The following is a 23,389-nucleotide window of genomic DNA, read 5'->3' on the forward strand; positions in this document are numbered from 1 at the left end:
GTCTTTGACACCCGGCTGACACAGTGAGAGCCTACTGTGTGCCAGGTGCCGGGGATACAAAGAAAACTATGGGAGGCTTGTGTTCCAGGTGCTTTATATGTAGCAAGACAGTCTCCGCCCTGAAGACACTTGCAGTCCATTTTCGAAGTTGCATCAGGTGGGGCAAACACGGATTCTCCTAGCAGCCTGAGAACGGCGAACGCTGCGCGGGTGAGGGGCGCCCAGAACCACCGCGTTTGGGTTCTCTACACTAGGCCGGTCCTGCAGGCGAACACAGACACTCCCTCTCCGAAGGGCAGACCCGCCTCGAAGAGGGCGGATCCGGGCAGGGCTGGCCGCCGCCGGGCCCTCACCCGACCCCAGCGAACGCGGCCCTGCGCGGCGCCCGCTCCTCACGTGTCCCTCCCTGCCCCGGTGCCGCCTCACGTTCTGCTTCCGCCCGACCCTTCCGACTTCCGGTAAAGAGTCCCCATTCCGCACCTCCGCGCCCACCCGGCGTCGCCACGCGGCACCTCTGTGTGCCCGACCCCCGATGCGCTCGGCGGCCGCAGCTCCTCGGGGCCCCGCGGCGGCCATCGAGCCTCGTCGCTTCGCCGCGGCCAGGTGGCCCAGGCGGCGCTCGCTCCCGCGGCCGGCGCGGCTGGGCGGGCGGGGCGGCGGCAGCGGCGGGGCTCCGACACCGTATCCCTCCGCCGCCCCTCCCCCGCCCGGCCCCGGCCCCCCTCCCTCCGGGCAACGCTCGCCTCCCTCCGCCTCAGACTGTTTTGGTAGCAACGGCAACGGCGGTGGCGCGCCCCGGCCCGGCTCCCGGCGGCTCCTCGGTTTCCGCGGGCCTCCCCGCCCTTTCGTCGTCCTCCTTCTCCCCCTCGCCGGCCCGGGTGCCCCCCCCGCCGCGCCTCCCCGCGCCTCCCCGCTCGGCGCCCGCGCGTCCCCGCCGCGCTCCGGTGTCTCCTCGGCGCGCCCGGCTCCTGGCTGTCCCCGCCCGGCGTGCGGGCCGGTGTATGGGCCCCTCACCATGTCGCTGAAGCCCCAGCAGCAGCAGCAGCAGCAGCCCGCGGCCGCCAATGCCCGCAAGCCCGGCGGTGGCGGCGGCCTTCTCACGTCGCCCGCCGCCGCGCCGTCGCCGTCCTCTTCCTCAATCTCGTCGTCCTCGGCCGCGGCTTCCTCCTCCTCCTCCTCCACCTCCTCCTCCTCCTCCTCCTCCTCCTCGGTGGCGGCGGCGGCGAGCGCAGGCGGCGGGCGGCCGGGCCTGGGCAGGTGGGTGTCGCGCCCCAGCCCCCTACGCTTAGGGGCCTGGACCAGCCCGGGCCTCGCGTCCCCTCCCCCGCGGCCCGCACCGTGGTCCCCGCCCCGTGACTGCCTGGGCTGGGGGGCGGGGTGGGCTGGGGGCCTTTAGTGAGGGTGGCGCTCGCGTCTAGAGCCTGGTGCGGTAGGGTGAGGGGGCGCCGCGGAATCCCTCTGGGAATGTCAGGCGGTGTCCATCCTCCTGCAACATCCCCACCCCCTCTCCCAAACGGTCAAGATGGAAGGACTCGGCAGCCTCCCCCTCTCCATTTAAGTGTTCGGGAGGCTTCACAGGTCTCTGCGATTGTCAGCCCTCGATCACCTTCTTTAAGGCTCCTCCGCCCCCAGTGGGGGAGATGCTTGGGCAGCGCTCCCACATCCTTTAAATATTAACGTGGAAGGGTCTTTAGGTTTAGGTTGTTTCCCGAAACTTGCCAACTCTCCCGTTTGGGAATAACGAGGGAGGGGGGAAAGTTAGGGCAGTGTCGTCCCCCCCCGCCTGTTAAAGGGGCAGCCACAGTCTCAGCTGGAGTCAGGAGGGTCTGTGCAGTCTCCTTACCCACGCCCTTCCCTGCCCAGGGAGAGATCGAAGGACCGGGTGGAGGTGGGTGGGCAGTGACTCCCGCACCCCTTCCCATTTAAGTCTGAGGCGGCGGCGGGGGCTCCAGAGCTCCCCGGGAATCGTGGGGCTCTGTGCAGTTTCCCGCAGCGTTCTGCCCTCCCCCACGTGCGGAAGGGATGGGGGAGTGCCCGACCCCCCTCCCGGCCTCCCTTCTTCCCCCGCAAGGCCTCTCTGGCGCGGGTGGCGGCCGAGCCGCATTGCTGTTCCGAGGCCGCGGAGGAGAAAGCGCCTTTGAATAGTGGTGGGCGAGGGCCGGCCCCAGGCGCGCGGCAGAAGCTCAGGCCGGACCGGGGACGTAGCGGGTGTTGGCGGCAGGGGGCGGGCACGCTGTGTGTTTTTCCCCAGTGCTTGCCCCGATTTATAAATTTCCAGAGTAGAGGGATGTCAGCTGGAGGCACGGTGGGGTTCCGGAAGGCAGAAATGCGGTGTTTACTTGCGTCGCCTCCCCCACTTCCCTCTGACCCAGGTTTGTGGTACAGACTGGGGGGCTCACGTCGCCTCAACCGACCGGGTCTGGCTCTGGAGGCCTGGTGCGGGGTGCGTGGGGGGAGTGGGGGTTGTCCGCATTTCGCGAACTAAGAAAATGCTTAGTGTTCAGACGGGGCAGCAAATGTCAATAGATTGCATTCCGTTGTGGCCAGTGTCCTTAACTTGAGGAGTGCCGCCAGAGATCACCAAGGGCAGGCCAGTCCACTTCCCCTGTGCCCCGAGCCCATCCGTGTTGCCGGCACCGTGCCTCCCCTTAGGCCTAGGCGGGGTTGGCAGGCTCGGTGATGAGAGTTCTCCTTAAGTAGACCTCCTGGCTTTAGCAGGTGGTGGGATAAGCGTATTTTGTGATGCAGAGTTTTCGCTTTTTCTTTTTCTTTTTGAAAACAGGTTTTTAGCAGTCCCTTTCCAAAGAATTATCATTTATGGCAGGATAACTTATCCATCAAGATGATTCAGAGCTGATTTTTTTAAAATAAATTTTAAAATTTTATTTATTTTATTTTTGCAGCGCGCGGGCGCGGGCTTTCTCTAGTTGCAGTGAGCGGGAGCTACTCTTCCTTGCGGTGCCGGGCTTCCCATTGCGGTGGCTTCTCTTGTTGCGGAGCGCGGGCTCTAGGCGCACGGGCTTCAGTAGTTGTGGCTCTCGGGCTGTAGAGCGCAGGCTCAGTAGTTGTGGCGCACGGGCTTAGTTGCTTCGCAGCGTGTGGCATCTTAGTTCCCCGACCAGGGCTCGAACCCGTGTCCCCTGCATTGGCAGGCAGATTCTTAACCACTGGGCCACCAGGGAGGCCCCAGAGCTGGTTTTTTAAGGAATTCTGCCTTCAGTGTGGGACAGTCAGGAACATTGGTTTTCTTGACTTCTACCCTACCCCCTCTCCCCCGCCCCCCACTCCCAGTTTCACCTTTGAAGCATCTACAGTTGCTACCTATCAAAACTAGTTCAAATGAAGTGCTTATTTTCCCAGCGTTGTCCACATACTGTTCTGTAACTTCAATTCCCCTTTTCCAGTGGCATCCATAGTAAAAAAAAAAAAAAAAAAAAATTTGGAAAAAATTTAAATATAATTTTTATAAAGAAGGATGCACTGTTTTTTCCTTTTTGGGATCAGATAGAAATCTGGCAGATATATTCAACTTGTTTAAATAATTAAAAATGAAAACTAAGGCTTTTAGATTGCATCAGTTTTCCTTAGGCTTAAAAATTAGAGAATTTGTTCCATAGTGGCTTGAGTGATCAAAAATATTTGGAATGTTTTAATACCACAGGTCTTTTTTGTTCCTTGAGACTTCACAAACATTTAAGATTAATTTATATTCTTGCTTGCTTTAAGTTCTTTTCTTTGAGTCATAAATTGTATGTAGCCCTTATTCTTTTTGATGAATATGTGAAGTTTCGTTTAATGTATTGGATTCATATAGTGTGAAATTTTGTCCTTGTACACGTTCTTTAGTTAACGTACTTGTAGAATTCTTTTACATTTTGAATCACCGTTACTGGGTTCTTTATAAACCAATTACACTTTCTAGAGTTTCTTCACTTATGCTTGTGTGTATGATCAGTTCAAATGTGTTTCTGGGACCAAAGGTGAATAAAAAAAATGCAGCATTGGGTTTGCCATGTTTAGAGACAGTAAAATATTCTTGAAAGTCTAGAAATTCACATGTCTGCTTTAAATAATACAACATTTCATCATATTTGATTTTTTTGTTGTAAATAGTGGGTTTTCATGGCTTTCAAAAATTTATTGTCTTTGTCATACGCTTTAGAAGGTGGCTGTTTTCTCTTAGATTAATGTAAGCACAGTGTTAAAGTGTGAACATAATTTTACTTAATCCAATTCTTACTTTTGCCGCTTTGATTTTTATGTAGTTTTAGTGATTGTGTATGTTATTTTGTGTTCAGCTTTTTTCTTCTTAGCACTGCATTATAAATTTTCTTTTTAAAGTTTCTGCTTAACCATTCTATTGTGGGGATTTGGGTTTCCACATTTTTGCTAGTATAGATGGTGGTGCAGTAAACATCTTTATACTGAGAGCTTTTTGCTTCAGTCTAATTATTTCCTTAGAGAAAGTTCCCAGGAGTGGTTTTACTAGGTCAGAGGGCTTCAAGTTTTTCATGACTCTTGCTAGCTGTGCCATAATACTCTACAGGAGACTTGTGTTAGTTTCCAGTGCTGAAAAGGTGGCTCTTTTATATAACGGTTTTTTGTAGTTTGTCAAACACTTTGGGGGATTTTGAAGGGAAAAGTTGCATGTATTGTCAAGTGCATACATAATTAAGTGCTTTTATTAGTTACCTGTTTATCTTTCAGTTTGGTTTCTCTGAGGATTTAATTAAATAATGTGATTTGAAAACTGTAACTGTTAATACTAATGAGGATACATGCTGTATCTATTGTGCTGATACTTCTACTAAGTAGAGGAATGACAGTCCTGAGGAACTTATTCTAAAACTTTGTTTTGTTTTTGGTTAACCTTCCTCGTTCATCTAAAAGTATTTTTTATTAGCTGCTAGTATAAGATCAAATTATTTTTTGGTACGTTTTTGGAATTTCATAGCACTATTGGGAATTATCACTGATTAAGCCATATCTCTTTCTGTTCCATGTTCCCTTCCCTGTTAAAATATATATATATGTGTGTTGCATGTGTATGTATCCATAGATAGATAGATAGATGTAGATACAGGTTTATAATCCTATTACTGTATTCCAGACCTTAAAATAATACAGTATTAGAATTTCTTTGGATACAGGATTGTGAATGAAAACTTTCTTAGTAATTTTCAGCTTAGTACTTTGACTGTTTCTTTCTCTTAAGGCATTGCAGCTGTTCATCATGCTTCCAGTTAAATATTGGTGAGGTTTTTGTCTCTTTAAATTAAGTTCCTTATAGAAGAGCCTAAAAAGAAACTACATTCATTCAGTACATAATTTATTGAAAATCTGTGTACAATGAAGAGGTAGGTGTTTGGGATATATTAATGAATAAAAGGAAAGATAGCTGCCCTTCAGTTGTTTACATTCCATTGTGAGGAACCAGACAATAAATGAGACATTAAATTAGCAAACTGTATGTATTAGTTAAGAGCCATAGGATTAGAGGAGAGCAGATCAAGGATATGATATGGGAGTGTGGGGGAAGGGAGTGGGTTACAGTTTTAAATGGGTTAGCAGAGGCCTCTTGAAGAGATAACATTTGAGCAAAGTTTTGAATGTGAGGTAGTTAGCCATTTGCTTTTAAGCTACATTAATTAACCATATGGCCCCAATTGTAATTTATAAGGTTTGAACTGCATCATCCCTTGCTAATTCATTCTTTTATGTGGGTATTGATGATAGTCAAATTTGAAATTAATCCACAGGTAAACTATATAGATGGCTGTTAAAAGAGGTACCTTTTTCTGTTTCTATTGGGCTTTTTAATTTTACCTAATCAGTTTAATTTTCATCCCAAGTACCTAAAGAAAATATACTTTAAAAAAATTTTATTGGAATATAGTTGATTTACAATGTTGTGTTAGTTTCAGGTGTACAGCAAAAATGCGCTGTTTAAGATTGAGCAAAAACCTACAACAAATTGCTTATCTTTGACAAAGGTAAAAGTAAGCCTATAGTTGCTTAAAGATTTTGCATTTTGAAAAGTCAGTGCATTGCATGGTATCAGTCATGGTGTTTCATTTTTGGTTAAATGTAAATCTGTTTCTATACTTTAACACAGGAGATGTTAACTCATGTCATAGCTATTTAATAGCCATATGTTTCAGCTTTAAGGAGTGTTTTTTTTTTTTGTCTAAATAGATACAGCTGTGTTAGTACTTATTTTCACCATTGCAAAGTGTTTACCTTGAAAAGGATTTTAAGTTTTTATAAGATTTTTTCCCTAGAATTGTAATTTTCTATTTTGGCTAGATAATAGTATTTTGATATCATTTTAAAGAGTTAAGTGTAAACAAAACTCTCTCTTTGTAGCTATTTCAAATGATTGTGAATTCAGTGGAGATACAGTTTACTAACAGGCCTACCTGCTACTGTATTTTTTTAATTGGAAGTACTTGCCTTTTTTTTTTTTTTTTTTTTTTTTTTTTTTTTTTTTTAAAGCCTATCTGGGTCATCTGTGAGTGTTAACCATACCGAGATTTAAGAGGTCCATATTTTTTAGCAAGAGTGTCATTAAAATAAAAGTAGATTGCTCTTTCCTCTTGAGGTCTTTTTGCCTCCTTAGATGTTAGATTTCAAAAATAAGGATGTGTTGGGACTTCCCTGGCAGTCCAGTGGTTAAGACTGTGCTTCCAATGCAGGGGGCACGGGTTCTATCCCTGGTTGGGGCACTAGGATCCCTCATGCCGCAGGATGGCCAAAAGGGGAAAAAAAGGGGATGGGGGAGAGTGTTCATCAGAAAATTTACTCATCAGTGAATATAAAGCTTGTATCAAGCTTTTGAAAGATTGTAGCACCTAAATCTAGAATTTGTAATGTAGACACTTTTGATCCCATAACTTTACTAACATTACTCATGATTAGAAACAGGTTGACCTATATCTTAATGTTTTTTTTATATCTTTAAAGTATAGTTTTCTACTCAAAACTAATTTCTTTTATATGTGTGTGTGTGTGTGTGTGTGTGTGTGTGTGTGTGTGTGTGTGTGTGAAATTTAACACTTTGGGGCATACAGACATGTATAGAATGTGGTCCACACTGCTTATTTTATAATAGAGATAAGAACTATACTTAAACCAGTGTCCAAAACAGATTCTTTCTTCGAATTAATCAGTGAGAAAGTCTTTGTGTAAGTATTACCTCATTTGTATTTGAAAGTTCTGTCTTTTATAATTTGAAAAACAGTATGCTTTAAATACTTAATGTAGGGGCTTCCCTGGTGGCGCAGTGGTTGAGTCCGCCTGCCGATGCAGGGGATACGGGTTCGTGCCCCGGTCCGGGAGGATCCCACGTGCCGCGGAGCGGCTGGGCCCGTGAGCCATGGCCGCTGAGCCTGTGCGTCCGGAGCCTGCGCTCTGCAAGGGGAGAGGCCACAACAGTGAGAGGCCCGCGTACCACAAAAAAAAAAAAAAAAAAAAAAAAACTTAATGTAGAAGAGTGCACAGAATTTTTTTTTTTTAAAAAAAAGCCCTAACTCCTTTAGAATTAAAATCTCCCACAGTCTTTCCTTTGAGATAACCACTGTTAGAAATTTGGTGAACATTTTTAAAGACTGTGAAACTGAGATCATATGGTACCTACTGTTTTGGATTCAAGAGCATATATTTTCTTTTTTTTCTTTTTTTTTTTTGCGGTACGCGGGCCTCTCACTGTTGTGGCCTCTCGCGTTGCGGAGCACAGGCTCCGGACGCGCAGGCTCAGCGGCCATGGCTCATGGGCCCAGCCGCTCCTCAGCATGTGGGATCTTCCTGGACCGGGGCACAAACCCGTGTCCCCTGCATTAGCAGGCGGACTCTCAACCACTGCACCACCAGGGAAACCCTATATTTTCTTTTTAAAGATTTATTTTTTCCCTAAAACTGTAGAATTTTAGAGCATAACAAAATAACAAAGTCTTAGAAGGGAAAAAATTTTAAGCTTTGAGAGATGAGGGGACTTGCCCAAAGCAACATATTTGTAGAATTTCGTTACATCCTTCCCTTTAAATAAACACAGAGGTAAACAAGATCATACTGTGTGGGACTTCCCCGGTTGTCCAGCGTCTAAGGCCCTGAGCTCCCAATGCCTGGGACCTGGGTTCCATCCCTGGTCAGGGAACTAGGTCCCACGTGCGCACTGCAGCTAAAACCCAGTGCAGCCAAATAAATAAACAAATAAATAGATCCTGCTTTGTATTTTAAAGACGACACAGCCACAGACAGTCCTTGCCCTTCAGGATAGCTTTTGTAACCTTGAGTTTGGCTGGATAAAATAAAAGGTCTAGTTCCTTATCTTTTAAAAAAATATATATAATTTTGTACATATGTGGTGTGAAATCTGCTTAAATGTGAAGTCCTTGGTTTTGTTAGTTGTAATTGTTTAGTATTGTTGTGGATCTGGGGGGGTTTATGAAAGTTTGCCACAACTATTAACCTTAGGTTTTATTTGCTAAAAATTATTTGCAGTTGTATTCATGTGAAAATTTGAAATTCCCTTTAATTTAAAATAATACTTATGTAGATTGCTTGTACTTTAAGCCTTGAAATTGAGTCAGGTGGCCATACAATAACAATTTCATGCCATGATTAGTAGCTAAATGCATTTTGGGAACTGGATAAAACGGTATGCTGTAATGGAGTCTTTGTACTTCTCACCAGTTTGTGGTATGTGGTTTATTTTTATTAAGAGTTTCAGAACTTTAGAATGTTGTCCTCTTGAAAGTATTACCTTGAGAGGGACTTTAACAGTGTTGTCAAGGTCAAATATTTTTGATTGCCACTTTATGTTCATATTGCTTTTTATAAGCCATATGTTAAAAGATACTCTTAGCAATAATTATTGTAAATAGAGTATCTTGATTATAGTTTTATTTTTATTTATTTTTAAATTTTATTTATTTTTAAAAGTTTATTTACTTATTTGGCTCTGCCGCATCTTAGTTATGGCACAGGGGATCTTCATTGTGGCATGTGGGATCTTTAGTTGCGACATGCATGTGGGATCTAGTTCCCTGACCAGGGATGGAACCTGGGCCGCCAGCCCTGGGAGCGTGGAGTCTTAGCCACTGGACCACGAGGGAAGTCCCAGTTTTAGTTTTAAACAAAGAAAAGGCTGGTTTTTGAATCAAATCGTGCATTCTTCTTTTGGGGCTCATAAACATTTTTTGTGGACCTTGTGTAGTTACCTCTTTTTCATTCCTGAAACACACTTGAAAATCAGGTAGAGAAAAAAACTTAAGGTTGAAGCTTGTGCAGATTACAGAAAGGGGAGCGCATTGGGGCCTTTTTCACTTTGTATGTGATTCTGCTTAGCTTGCTTTTTTGATTTACAGACTGCCAGCAAGTAGAAAGGTAAAACTTTTAGGGGCAAACACACTGGTAGCGATGAGAAGTAATAATAGTATGATAGAAAGTTAAGAGATGGGAAAACTATAAAAAAACACAAGAGCTGAAAAGTTTACCATCAGAGGCTATAAGTGTATAGCTCCATGCCTTAGTAGACCCCAGAGGCATTACTATTTTATGACATAATATGTTTAATTGATGTGCTCATAATGGTGATTCATAAGACAAGGTTAAATTGTTTTTCATATCTTTCAAAGAAGTAATTTTTCAAAGGTTAGGTGATGACCCCTTAGTAGATTGTAAAATCACTTTAGTGGGTCATGACAAGCATTTTTAGAAAAAATGAAAAAACTAGAAGATATTACAGTGCATTGCATTTTAAGGGTAAGAATTGTTTTAAGGAACTTCTGTAATGTATATATACTGTGTTGCAATTTAAACTGTAATTTTTCATTGGTGTAGTCAAAGTCACTGATTTAGAGGCACCAAGATACAATAAAAGGATTGAGGCAGGGTTTTGCAGTTTTTTTCTACGCTAGGGTTGCCAGATTTAGCAAATAAAAATACAGGATGCCCAGTTAAACTTGCATTTTTTTTTAAGTATAGTTGATTTACAGTGTTGTATTAGTTTTAGGTGTATGGCACAGTGATTCAGACATATATTCTTTTTCAGATTCTTTTCCCTTATAGGTTATTACAGAATATTGAGTATAGTTCCCTGTGCTGTGTACAGTTAGTCCTTTTCAGTTATCTATTTTATGTATAACAGTGTATATAGGTTAAAACTCACAAACTCATAATTTATTCCCCCTTCCCCCCCAACTTGCATTTCTGATAAACTCCGACTGGTTTTTTGGTATAAAGAGGTCCCAAATTGCATGGAACAAAATTATTATTTATCTGAATTTCAAATTTGACTGGGTATCCTTTATTTTATCTGGTAACCCCAGTCTGGGCTAGAATTGGGATTCACCCCCTGGTGACTAAAATTTAAGCTCTGTGAGGGCAGGAACTTCATTTTGTTCACGATTGTATCCCAGTCTCCTGGAACAGTACTTGGCACTTAGTAAGTGGTCAGATGTTTGAATGAATGAATGGGCAAGTTACTCTCAGGCTCAGTTTCTGTACTTATTAAAAGGGGGAAGTAATACCTTCTTTAAAAAGTGAGATACTAAATTTTTATTACATGTCATTCTTGACACATATTAAGCTCTGAGTATTTTATTTGTTTTGGCTCACCATGCGGCTTGTGCGATCTTAGTTCCCTGACCAGGGATTGAGCTTGGGCCCTTGGCAATGAAAGCGTGCAGTTGTACCCACTGCCAGGGAATTCCCTCAGTGTTTTAGAATTATACAGATCTGGAGTTGGAGGTGGCTCTGGTGAGTATTTACTTCTCATTCTCTTTACTGATGAGGAAACTAAGGCCACAGAGATTATTTGCCAAAGTTCCCCGATCATCATTGGCTGCATAGCTGGCTTTGGAATCTTGTTCCCTCTTCTTTGTAATATGTTTCTTAAGACTTATTTTCAAAATTTGATACTCATTTAGTAATCTAAGAAAAGATCCACCTATCCAGAAAAAAATTTTCTAAGTATTTCAATTAGCAAAGGGTCTACTCTGCTATTTTTTAAAAAAATTTTATTTATTTATTATTTATTTTTGGCTGTGTTGGGTCTTCATTGCTGCACACGGGCTTTCTCTAGTTGCGGTGAGCTGGGGCCACTCCTCGTTGCAGTGAGTGGGCTTCTCACTGCGGTGGTTCTCTTGTTGTGGAGCATGGGCTCTAGGCAGTCGGGCTTCAGTAGTTATGGCATGCGGGCTCAGTAATTGTGGCACTCAGGCTCAGTAGTTGTGTCTCACGGGCTCCAGAGCACAGGCTCAGTAGCTGTGGCGCATGGGCCTAGCCGTTCCACAGCATGTGGAATCTTCCCGGACCAGGGCTCGAACCCATGTCCCCTGCATTGGCAGGCAGATTTCCTAACCACTGCGCCACCAGGGAAGTCCCCTACTCTGCTGTTTTTTGTTTTCTGTCACATTTAAGTGGAAGAGTGTCTCTTTAGTCCTTTTAACTTAGGAACTTGAATCCAAAATGAAGTTCCCCTGTTTCTACCAGGCATTCCTTTCCTCTGTGACTATGCTTTCTTAATCTTTAACCTAGCTGGCAAATAGGTTTTACTTTATCTGGTAATTATGATTGATTGTTGTGTTGTTTGGAGGATTCTGAGATTTCGTTTGGCTTTAAGAGAAGAGATGTAGATAGAGAAAGGGGGTGGGTTGAGTCTTTATCATGGGCTTCAGAGGGATTTGCTGAGTGTAGCTTAGCAAACTTTCTGATTGGTCTCTTTATGCCTAGATACTTCCTATATACTCTATAGCCATAAGAATCCCCCCCCCACCCTGCCCCTGGCAAAAAAAAAATCTCCCCCAAACATCTTTCATTGTGTACTGTTTCTATTAAGAAACTTTTAGTGGCTCTCATTACTAGCTGAATCAAATCGAGACTATTCATGAATAGTTTTAGTCAAGTCCGTCCACAGACTGTGCATACTGTATTCTCCAGAATAAATCAAATTATGTCAATCTAGTCATCTTGTCCTCTTAAGCATAGGTTTTTGAAGGCTTAGCACAGATCTTTTCTTGCACAGTCTCTCACCATATTTACCTTAGGAAAATGGGATTCTTCCTGTGCCCCTGTAATTTTTGGCAAGTATCATTCCTGTGGCATTCAATGTATGTCTTTTTTCCCCCCCATAAATTTATTATTTATTTATTTATTTATTTTGGCTGCGTTGAGTCTTTGTTGCTGTGCGCGGGCTTTCTCTAGTTGCTGTCAGCAGGGGCTACTCTTCGTTGCGGTGCAAGGCTTCTTATTACGGTGGCTTCTCTTGTTGCAGAGCACGGCCTCTAGGTGTGCGGGCTTCAGTGGTTGTGGCACGTGGGCTCAGTAGTTGGGGCTCACGGGCTCTAGAGCGCAGGCTCAGTAGTTGTGGCATATGGGCTTAGATGCTCTGCAGCATGTGAGATCTTCCCGGACCAGGGCTCGAACCCGTGTCCCCTGCATTAGGCAGGCGGATTCTTAACCACTGCGCCACCAGGGAAGTCCCTCCAATGTACAGTGTCTTGCATTTAAGTGCAGCAACTCCTCCACTTACAAACTTTCTCCTTAGGATGAACTCTGAGATTAGGAGCAGAGCTACACCACAGATAAAAAGTGGGTTCATCCCACCGACAGATGGCCTTTTGTGGTTTTGTTTTTTCCTTTTTGGGGGTGGTTTATGGTCATTTTTCAGTCAACCATTCTTGTCATTTTAAAATTCTCTATGTGTTTACTGTGTTTGAGTTTAGTTTATCGTTGTTAAAGCTGTCATTTTCAAAACGTGCAGCAGCAGTGAGTACTGATAGTGCCAGTCAGAAGAAATGACTTAATTATGGTAGAAATGAAAGATTTTTAAAAATTATAAGTAGTAGGAAAATGATGGCTTGGGATGGGATGAATTATTCTGAAGGACAGAGAGCAAAAAGTACCATGCATATTTAGTCAGTAATAATCAGCAAAAGATAAGGAGAATTAGTGGATGAAATGGAAAAACTTGGAAGTTTGCAGCTAGTGGTGTTAATTTGGGAGAAGGCTAAGGTAGTTAAAATGCTATTGCTGAAATTTTTGTCAAGACCTACAAACAGTGTTACAGGTTCACAGTACTTTAGGCATCTCCAGTGACATTGGAAAAGATTATTAAGAGGTTGTCTCTTGGGAAAAGATGCCAAATAGAATGTTCATATATTGGGTCTATAAGCGTTCAAACTTCCTCCTGTCCATTTTGGACTTAGGATCACGTGGAGGTACAGAGGAAACTTTAAAAATTTCATTGTTCAGTGTGCCGTGATTTAGCTTAAATTGCTAGACAGTTATTGGGATAGATTGTATTTTAATTAGACGTATTGAAATATAATTTACAAAAAGTAAAGTTTACCCCTTTTAGTGTATAGTTCTTGAGTTTTGAAAAATGTACAGTCTTATACCACCACCACAATCAGAGTATCATCCCATAAATTTTCCTTGTGTCTCTTTTCAGTCAGTCCCCTTTCTCCAAACCTGGTAATCACCGATCTGTTTCCTAACATTTTAGTTTTGTCTTTTCTAGAATGTCATATACATGGTATTATACAGTATACAGCCTTTTGTGTTTGGCTTCTCTCCTGTAACGTAATGCTTTGAGATTCATTCATGTTACTGAATGTTAACAGTTTCTTCTTTTTTTCTTGCTGAGTAGTATTCCATTGTGTGCGTGTACAATGTTTGTTTATCAGGTGATGCACTTTTAAGTTGTTAGCAGTTTGGGGCTAATACAAATAATGCTGCTGTGAATATTGATGTACAGGTTTTGTGTGGTCATAACAATTTCATTTCTCTTGATTAAATACCTAGAAATGGAATTGCTATGTTGTATGGCACATGTTAATTTAATTTTAAAAATAATTGCGAAACTGTTTGCTAAAGTAACTGATTTCGAATTGCTCTAATTTCTTGGCAACACTTAGTATGCTAGTTTTTATTTTATTTTATTTTATTTTATTTTTTGCGGTACGCGGGCCTCTCACTGTTGTGGCCTCTCCCGTTGCGGAGCACAGGCTCCGGACGCGGAGGCTCAGCGGCCATGGCTCACGGGCCCCGCCGCCCTGCGGCATGTGGCATCTTCCCAAACCTGGGCACGAACCCGTGTCCCCTGCATCAGCAGGCGGACTCGCAACCACTGCGCCACCAGGGAAGCCCAGTATGCTAGTTTTTAATTTCAGCCGTTCTAGTGGCTGTGCAGTGGTATTTCATTGTGGTTTGAATCTGCATTTCCTTACGCCTAATGATATTGAACATCTTTTCATGTGCTTGTTTGCCATTTGTTTATCATCTTTGGTGATGAGAAACTATCAGTACTTGGGATCTAACTTGTTTGAAAGTAAAGGAGCTTCTGTATTTGCATTCCCTGCCTTCTAGATTTAGAACATCTTGAGGACAGGGACGAGTGCTTTGTACCACTTTGTATACTTAGCAAGTGGTAAATTCTTTATTAACTGCATGAACACTGGTCTCATTATTAAGCAGACGTGTTTACCCTGCCAAGGAAAAGTTGTCGTCTCAAATGGAACATGGCATTTATTTTATAGGCATACCATAGTTAAACTTTTTGAGCACCTCCTGTTTGCCAGGCTCTGGGGACACAGTGGTGAACAAGCCAGATGAGGTCTCTCCCTTCCTGGAGCTTACGTACTAGTAGGGGAGACAAGGCAGAAAGTTCACACCTCTGCTTCCCCTTATTACTAATGCTTAGCATGCTTCTATCTTACACAGTATGGGAAGTCTTTTAGATGAAGGGGGAAAAAAGCTTACTGCTTTATCAGAAGATAGATCCTCTTACGAGAGTAGTCTAGTATGTTGCTAAGGGACTTATTCCTTTCAATGCTTTTGGGATAGCCACTCACTAGTCACAGAAATCAGTATGTTTGAGAAGCCTCCTGGTCTAAGCTTGTGAAAGCTGACTAGGGTCATACTTGAAAGGGAGAGGGAAAACTGTATTTGAGTGGACCCACCATGAGCTTGTTCTGCTAGGGCATATACATACATTTTACATATATATAATATATATACTTTCTTTCTCATTTGATTATCACACAGTCCTGTTAGATAATCTGTCGCCCCATCCCATTTTACCCATGAGGAAGCTAAGGCCCAGAGATGCTAAGTGACCTGTTTTAACTGTACTCAGCTAGAAAGTGGCAGAGACGGAATGACTTACTCTTGTTGTACTTAGGATCTCTGAAAAGGTGTATGCAAGTGAGACTAGAAGAAAACTGGTGATGGATTTAAGGAATGTTACAATTAGTTTCTTACTGTAATTGACCAAAAACCTGAGTCACTAGCTTCCCTGGGTGGAGGAATGTTAAGTCAACAGTCTCCTTAGGATGAAAAGTGGAAAAGAAAATGAGGAATTTGCATTTGTGACAGATACGGAATTTAGTTATTCATAGTCTGTAAATGTTATATGGGAAATCTGCATTAGTTTTAACCCAATCTAAAAGGTTAGAGAATAAATGAGAATTCTTATTTATTATTAACACCTTTTTTCCTGTGTTAAAACAAGTTAGAAAAAACTAGCATTTCTGAGCCAAGTGGAAGCCATTTTTCTGAAGAAAAAAAGTTTAGATATGTATGTATAATGTGAAAACAGTTTGTGGAGAGCTGTTTATATAATGATGGTTACCATTTATTTTGTGCCTGTTAGGTTTCGGGAACTGTGCCAAGTGCATTACTTATATATCCTTTAATCCTTACAACAGCCCAGCCTGTCAGGTTGGTAGTGCCATATCCATTTTAAAGATGAGGGAATGGCACTTCAGAGAAATTAAGGAACTTGCCCAGGGTCAAAGGGCTAGGAAGCGATGAAGCTGAGATTCTAACCCTGTAAGACTTGAGAGCTTTTGCTTTTTAGTAACTGTGCTCCAGTGCTTCTAGTTAAGCTCCATGGCAAAACAAAAGCAGATGAAAATCAACGAAGAAAACAATTCAGTCATTATTGTGAGCCATAAAATGGCTTCTACTACCCATGCCTTAATCCTGGCAGTTCTATTTATTAATGAATCTGGTTCCAGAAGCTTAAGATTTTTATTTTAAAATTTGTAAACAATGTTATAAATGTGGCTAGTTTTCTGCACCTATTTTATCAGATAGTTGTTACCCATAATTAATTTGAACAAAGTAGTAGCGTATTGTATTGTGGGTTAAGAAGGCATTTTTGGCTTGATCTAAGAATTCCAACACCACTTAACGATGTTTCTGTAGGAGAATTAGAGTGCTAGAACCCACTTCTCCACTCTCCCTGTCTTAGTCAAGTTGTAGGCTATACAGCCCTAGGGCTAGAAAAATACACTGAGTAAGACTTCAGCAGCACACATTAGTCCTCCAAAGAGAAGGGATTAAATAGTTGAAGAAATGATTCCTATATTTTGTGGCTTTAGGGAAGTTCCTGGCTATGCTGCAGTTATTTCTATGGGCCGGACAATCATGTTAGGCAATCATACATTTTATTCTTTTTTTAAAGATATTTATTTATTTATTATTTTGGCTGTGCTGGGTCTTAGTTGCGGCATGTGGACTCTTAGTTGCGGCATGTGGGATCTAGTTCCCCGACCAGGGATCGTACCTGGTCCCCCTTCATTGCGAGTGCAGAGTCTCACCCACTGGGCCACCAGGGAAGTCCCTATTTTATTCTTAAATTTTGCAACACATTAATTTTGCCCACCTGTTTAACCTAGCCTTCCTTTTGCTATTAGATTTAAACTCTACTTCTTTTGGGTAACCCCTCTGCTCAAAAATCATCCTATTCCCAAGCATAAGTTCCTTTTCGTTCTCAAGGCTTTCCATGATCTAACCCAGAGGTTGGCAAATGTCTTCTGTAAAGAGCCAAATAATAAATCTTTTAGGCCTTGCAGGCCACATGTAGTTTTTTTGCATATTCTTCCATTTAAAAAAAACTTTTTAAATGTAAAAAGCATTCTTAGCTCTGAGCCATATAAAAACAGGCCACAGGACCATGGACATTTGCCAACCCCATTTTATCTTTCCGGTCATGTTTTCCATCAATTCTTTAAAATATGACCTCCATTTAAGTCAACATGGTCTCCTTTTCTCATTGCCTCTGCAGGTATCAAACTCAGCCTCTACTGCCTGCCCTCCTGCTCTTCCATCAGTATTCTCCTTTTCCACATCCTCATACTTATCCTCTAAGATCTACTTCAGATCTTCCATAAAGCTAATTCTCATTTATTTTTCTTTTTATTAACTCTTGTAGAACTTAGCTTGTCCCATATGTTAGCTTTGTTATTTGAGAACATGTTCCATGTTTTTTCATAGTAGCTTGCTCTAAACTACAAGAATAAAAAGATTCACATTTTCCCTCAATTTTATGGTGAATGTCTAAAGTTACTATTTCTTTTCACAAGATGGTGTTCCTTCTATGTGGCATCCTATACTCCTCCCCCAAATCTGAATTTTAGAATTGGAAGCTTGCATTTGAGATCATCATGACTCATCCGCTTTATTTTGGACAGGAGCAGGAACTTAAAATGACTTGTCCAGAGTTGCACACAATTTATTTAGCACCCTAGGCTTTTTCTTACTTAGTGGCTTACAGCAGGTTATTTCACTTGTGCTTGAGTTTCTTCCTCTGAAATGGGGGTGATGAGGATTAAATGAATTATATGTGTAAAGTGCTTAAATCAATGCTTGGCACGTGGTAAGTGCTCAGTAACTTTCAGCTGTTACTGTTAGTATGTTTGAAAGTCAGTAAAGGGCTTCCCTGGTGGTTCAGTGGTTAAGAATCCGCCTGCCTAATGCAGGGGACATGGGTTCGATCCCTGGTCCGGGAAGATTCCACATGCTGCAGAGCAGCTAGGCCTGTGCCCGTCAACTACTGAGCCCGTGCTCTAGAGCCCGTGGGCCACAACTACTGAGCACATGTGCCGCAACTGCTGGAGCCCATGTGCCTAGAGCCCGTGCTCCACCACAAGAGGAGCCACTGCAGTGAGAAGCCTGTGCACTGCAATAAAGAGTAGCCCCCTCTTGCCCACCACTAGAGAAAAGTCCGTGTGCAGCAGTGAAGACCCAACTCAGCCAAAAATAAATAAGTTAAGAAAAAGAAAATCAGTAAAAACTACCTGAGCAAATTAAGGCTGAAAACTGCTTGTTGATGGGTTTGGGGTAATGCTGTATTAGTAGACACAGTTTAACATTTTGTTGAGCTTGTATGCATACTGTTGATTAATTTAGTAAACGTTTGAAGCTATCAGAATGGGATAGTTAAAAGATGAATGAAGCATCTCTGCTTCCAAGTTAACCAGTGAGTGTAGTGGGGGACGGCAGGATGCAGGTAGTATAAACTGGTAGCACTGAGAAGTGAGTAAATGACTGCTTTGGGTGGGTGGTAAAGAAAGTGGTGAGTATTGAGATGGATCTTAAGAATGATAAGCAGTTTCCAATGAGACCATGGAAGAGAAGAGGAAGTTCGAGGCAGGGAAAGGTTTGTGCCAAATTACAGAGATGCTTGTAAACATGGTGGTGGGTTGAAAAATTTGGTTCATAGTGTGGTCGAAGAATTGGAGGAAGTAAGTATTGAAAGCAGGGAGACAGATTTGGAAGCCCTTGTAGTTAGAGAAGAAACGAAATGAGCTTGAAATAAATGCTAAAGAGAATTTTTTTTTTTTTTTTTTTTTGCGATACGCGGCCCTCTCGTTGTGGCCTCTCCCGTTGCGGAGCACAGCCTCCAGACGCGCAGGCTCAGCGGCCATGGCTCACGGGCCCAGCCGCTCCACGGCATGTGGGATCTTCCCGGACCGGGGCACGAACCCACGTCCTCTGCATCGGCAGGTGGACTCTCAACCACTGCGCCACCAGGGAAGCCCCGAGAATTTTTTTAATAACAATTTTTAAATAGAAAATTTCAACATAGATAAAAATAGAATAGTTTTATGAGCCTATATGTATCTGTCACTCAGTTTCAGTGGTTATCAGTGAGTGATTCATCTCGTTTCCCCTTATTCCCCTCTTCCCCATTATCACTTGTAGTCTTTTGAAAGGGGAGTGAAGCTGTTTTGAGGCCCTAGGAAAGATTAATGACCAGTGGGTAAAACCATTGGGAGAGAGAGTAGAGTTCACTATAAGGAAGCACTCTTGGTGTATATTAGAGGGGATGGATGCTTTGGAAGGTAGATAGCACCTACTCCTGGAGAAGTTCAAAGAGAGGACTGGAACTGCACTGTCCAGTGTGGTAGCCACTATCCATCCACATCTGGCTATTTACATTAAAAAAATTTTTTTAATGTGGCCTGCATTTTAAATTTGATTAATTAATTTATTTTTGGCTGCACCACACGGCATGCAGTATCTTAGTTTCCCCACCAGGGATCCAGCCCGTGCCCCCTGCAGTGGAAGCGTGGAGTCTTAACCTTTGGACCTCCAGGGAAGTCCTGCTATTTACATTTAGAATTAAGCTAATTAAAATTTTTTAAAAATCAGCTCCTCAGTCACACTAGCCATATTTCAAGTGCTCAGCCACCACATATAACTAGTGGCTACCATATTGGGCAGCATGGATATAGAACTTTTTTTTTTTTTAATTCATTATAGAAAGTTCTTTTGGACAGCACTGGACTTGAGCACCCAAGATTCCTTTTTATCCGAGTCTTCTGGAGCTTTTGGTATGTCTAGGTCGTATCTAATTGTGCATGACTTTATGGCCAAGCCCCCTTATTCCTTCCTCGAAGTAAAACTTCATTTGAAGAGTTGTCCCCCCCACCCCCCGCTGCACAATTTTAGTGTGTGCTGTAATATGAGGAAAATAATTGTATTAGCTAACAATTATTAAGCAGTTAATAATGTGCCAGGCATTGTTCTTAAGCCAAGTTGTCTATATGGAATGTCATTTAATTTTCACAACCTAATGAGAGGTATTATTTATTTGTTTTTTTGAGAATGTACTATTTTTGTCACCATTTTGTAGATCTTGAAATTAAGACACAAAGAGCTGAAGTCATGAGGGTTAAGGTCACAGAGCTAGGAAGTGATAGGGCCAGAATTTGAACCCAAGGAGTTTGCAGCAAACTGAAATAAGTTCTTGTGGGGATGGTTCTTGAAACATTGATTCTAGATGATTATGTGGCTGCATTAATTTGGCGGTTATTCTGTGTGAATTCAGAGTTGCCATCCCTCAGTTTGCTAAAAAGACTCTCACTTTTTACTATGTTTGGGTTGTCATGACCTGCTCCCTACTGCCATCTTGTTTGACTCACCTTTTCAGTGAGGAAGTAGTTATTCAATAAGTATTAGTTATAGAATTTCCCTTTCTAATAAAGAGACTGAAATGGGAAGAACAAAATGACTCATCTAATTGAGTTAACTTGAAGAACTGGAATTAGATTTCTAGTTTTTAGTTAATTATCCTTTCTCTTGACAGCTGTAGTTTTTTTGTACTATAAAGAGAAATTGAATTAGTCAATATTTATCATAATTCACATAAATTATACTATGTACTTAATTTATTCAACAATTCAGAGTACTTACTTTGTGCCAGGGTCTGTTCATAAGTCCTGGGCACTCTGGTGAATGAGACAGAAGTGTTTGCCCTCATGAGGTGTATATTCTGGAGGTGAGGGATGGACAGAGACAGAAAGAAAATAAAGGAACATGTAATAAACAAAATTTCAGTTATTAAGTGCTGTAATATACTAAGTATTAGTTACTTAAGTACTAAAACAGAGTGATATAATAGTAGTTGGGGAGCTACTTTTGATGGGTTGGTCTGGGTAAGCCTCTCTGAGGAGGTGATATCTAAATAACAAGCAGTCAGCCATGTGAATATTTGGGGGAACAACATTATTACAACTCTACTGGAAGGGAGTTTGAGGTATGTAGTATTCTTACTATGCCAAAGAATATCAGTTGTATCCATACAAGTAGTCTGGTTCTAGAAATTTGGATCAATGAAGTATTTTGACTGTGTACATTTGTCACCCAGGCTTGTTCAAATAGTTGTAGAAAATGGTAAATGACATATATAGGTGCCGTGTTGAAAAGTGGTGACACATGACCAGAATGGTGAAAAATGAAAAAGTAAACAGTTTTTCAATTACATTGTCTGTTGGCAGTACCAATAGAAATTGCATTTGTTCCCCTGCCCCGCCCCTGGCCCCACCACAAATTTTGAAACAATAATGGAAGTGAATTTTATTCTTAGATTATTTAATGTGTCGCAGTTATCAGGTGTGCTCTTGTTTATATTTATATATATATATATATATATATATATAAAATTATTTATTTATTTATTTTTGCGGTATGCGGGCCTCTCACTGTTGTGGCCTCTTCCGTTGCGGAGCGCAGGCTCCAGACGTGCAGGCTCAGCGACCATGGCTCACGGGCCTAGCCGCTCCGCGGCATGTGGGATCTTCCCGGACTGGGGCATGAACCCGTGTCCCCTGCATCGGCAGGTGGACTCTCAACCACTGCGCCACCAGGGAAGCCCTGAAAACATGTTTTTAATTTTGTGTCCTAGACATAACCTTTGAAGTGTAAGCAGATTGAAGGCAAGGCTGTGTTCATCTTGCTTTAGTCAGTAAATATCTGTTAAATGTAAAGTTTTAAAAAGCCGCAATTTTTTAGTGCTTCCTCTTTGCCAGACTCTTTGTTTTTAAATTTTACAACCTTAATGAGGTGTAAATCCCACATTTTAAAGAGTACAATATAAGTTGTAATAAATTTTGACCAAATGAACGTGTATCTTTTGCGTATTATTTGATCTTCAACAACGTTGTGACCTTTCTTATTATTTCCATTTTACAGATAAGCAAACTGGGGGCCACAGTGGTTAAGTAATAACCTTTCTGGGGTCACAGTAAGTGGCTGAGCCAAGATTTGAAATAGAGTTGTCTGAAAACTGGCCCTTCGCGTTTTAGCATGCTCTCTGTTTTTAAGCACTGCACTCTGGCGTCCTAGTGCTTTTGGTTTCCCTTAGTCAGGGAATGTCTGAAATCTTTATAATTTATCCACAGTTCCTTCTTACTTGTTTCTTTTGCTCTCGGTGTATTGATGTCGTCCTTTGCAGCAAAAAAAGAGTTTTAAATCTTGATCTCAAGTCCCGTTTATCTATTTTTTTCATCTGTTGTTTGTGCGTTTATTGTCATATCTAAGAATCCATTGCCAAATCCATTGAAGATTTATTCTCATGTTTTTTGTCTTAAGAATTTTATAGTTTTAGCTCTTACATTTACATCTTTAATTCATTTTGAGTTAATTTTTATATATGATATGCAGTAGGGGTCCAGATACATTCTTTTGCAGGTGGATATCCAGTTGTCCCAGCACTATTGTGAAAATACTAATCTTTCTCCACTGAATTGTCCTGGCACTTTTCTCAAAAATCAGTTGACCGTAAATGTAAGAGGTTATTTCTGGACAGTTAATGCTGTTTCATTGATCTGTATGTCTGTCCTTATGCCACTACCATACTGTCTTGATTACTCTAGCCTCCCTAGATTATTTTGAAGCAATTCATGACATCATGACATCTCTTCTGTGAATATTTCAGTATAGTATCTAAGAGAATGGAAACCATTATCACATTTTAAAAAATTAACATTAATTCCTTACTATTTTTTAATGTCCCATTAGTTCAGGTTTTCCTTTTTGTCTCTTAAAAGAAAAACAAAACTCCTTTACTGAGGTATAATTAACATACAGTAAAATTCACCAATTTAAAGTGTATATATAATGAATTTTTCACTTCACATTTATTTGGTTATAATTTACCCACCATCAATTTCAATTTTTTTTAATGCTATATTTATTTATTTTTGGCTGTGTTTGGGTCGTCGTTGTGGTGCATGGGCTTCTCACTGCAGTGGCTTCTCGTTGCAGAGCACGGGCTCTAGGCGCACAGGCTATAGAAGTTGCAGCATTGCAGGCTCAGTAGTTGCAGCATGTGGGCTCTAGAGCGCAGGCTCAGTAGTTGTGGTGCACCGGCTTAGTTGCCCTGTGGCATGTCGGATCTTCCTGGACCAGGGATCGAACCTGTGTCCCGTGCATTGGCAGGTGGATTCTTAACCACTGCACCCACCAGGGAAGTCCCTCAATTTTTTTTTTAAGTTTAAGTTTTAGGGTTTCTTTGGATATGCTTTTAGTTTGGGGGTGTGTGTGGCAGTTTTTTTTTTTTTTTTTTCGGTACACGGGCCTCTCACTGCTGTGGCCTCTCCCGTTGCGGAGCACAGGATCCGGACGCGCAGGCTCAGCGGCCATGGCTCACGGGCCTAGCCGCTTCGCGGCATGTGGGATCTTCCTGGACCAGGGCACGAACCCGTGTCCCCTGCATCGGCAGGCGGACTGCGCCACTGCGCCACCAGGGAAGCCCGGCAGGTTTTTTGAGGTATAATTTACATACAGTAAACTCATCCTGTTTAGTGTAAAGTTC

At 42.2% G+C, this 23,389-nt stretch overlaps 1 protein-coding gene across 24 annotated transcripts in view; it reads left to right on the forward strand.

The window, feature by feature from the left end:
- Positions 1-525: 525 nt before the first annotated feature.
- ATXN2 (ataxin 2) overlaps positions 526-23,389 on the forward strand; it is a 135,824-nt gene continuing 112,960 nt past the window's right edge. For 14 of the 24 annotated variants that reach the window (XR_010836769.1, XR_010836768.1, XR_010836770.1 and 11 more), the window contains exon 1: positions 682-1,257. Coding sequence is in view for 17 of the 24 variants with exons in the window: in XM_059040798.2 (XP_058896781.2) it covers positions 1,016-1,257 (242 nt within the window). In the remaining 7 variants the exon portion in view is untranslated. Of the gene's footprint in view, positions 1,258-1,862; positions 1,889-2,351; positions 2,373-23,389 lie in introns of those variants that run through there. The other 10 variants (XR_010836771.1, XM_067014739.1, XM_067014744.1 and 7 more) reach the window with 7 other exon arrangements.

The sequence above is a fragment of the Kogia breviceps genome, chromosome 15 (assembly GCF_026419965.1).
Source record: "Kogia breviceps isolate mKogBre1 chromosome 15, mKogBre1 haplotype 1, whole genome shotgun sequence".
Taxonomy (NCBI): Eukaryota; Metazoa; Chordata; class Mammalia; order Artiodactyla; family Physeteridae; genus Kogia; species Kogia breviceps.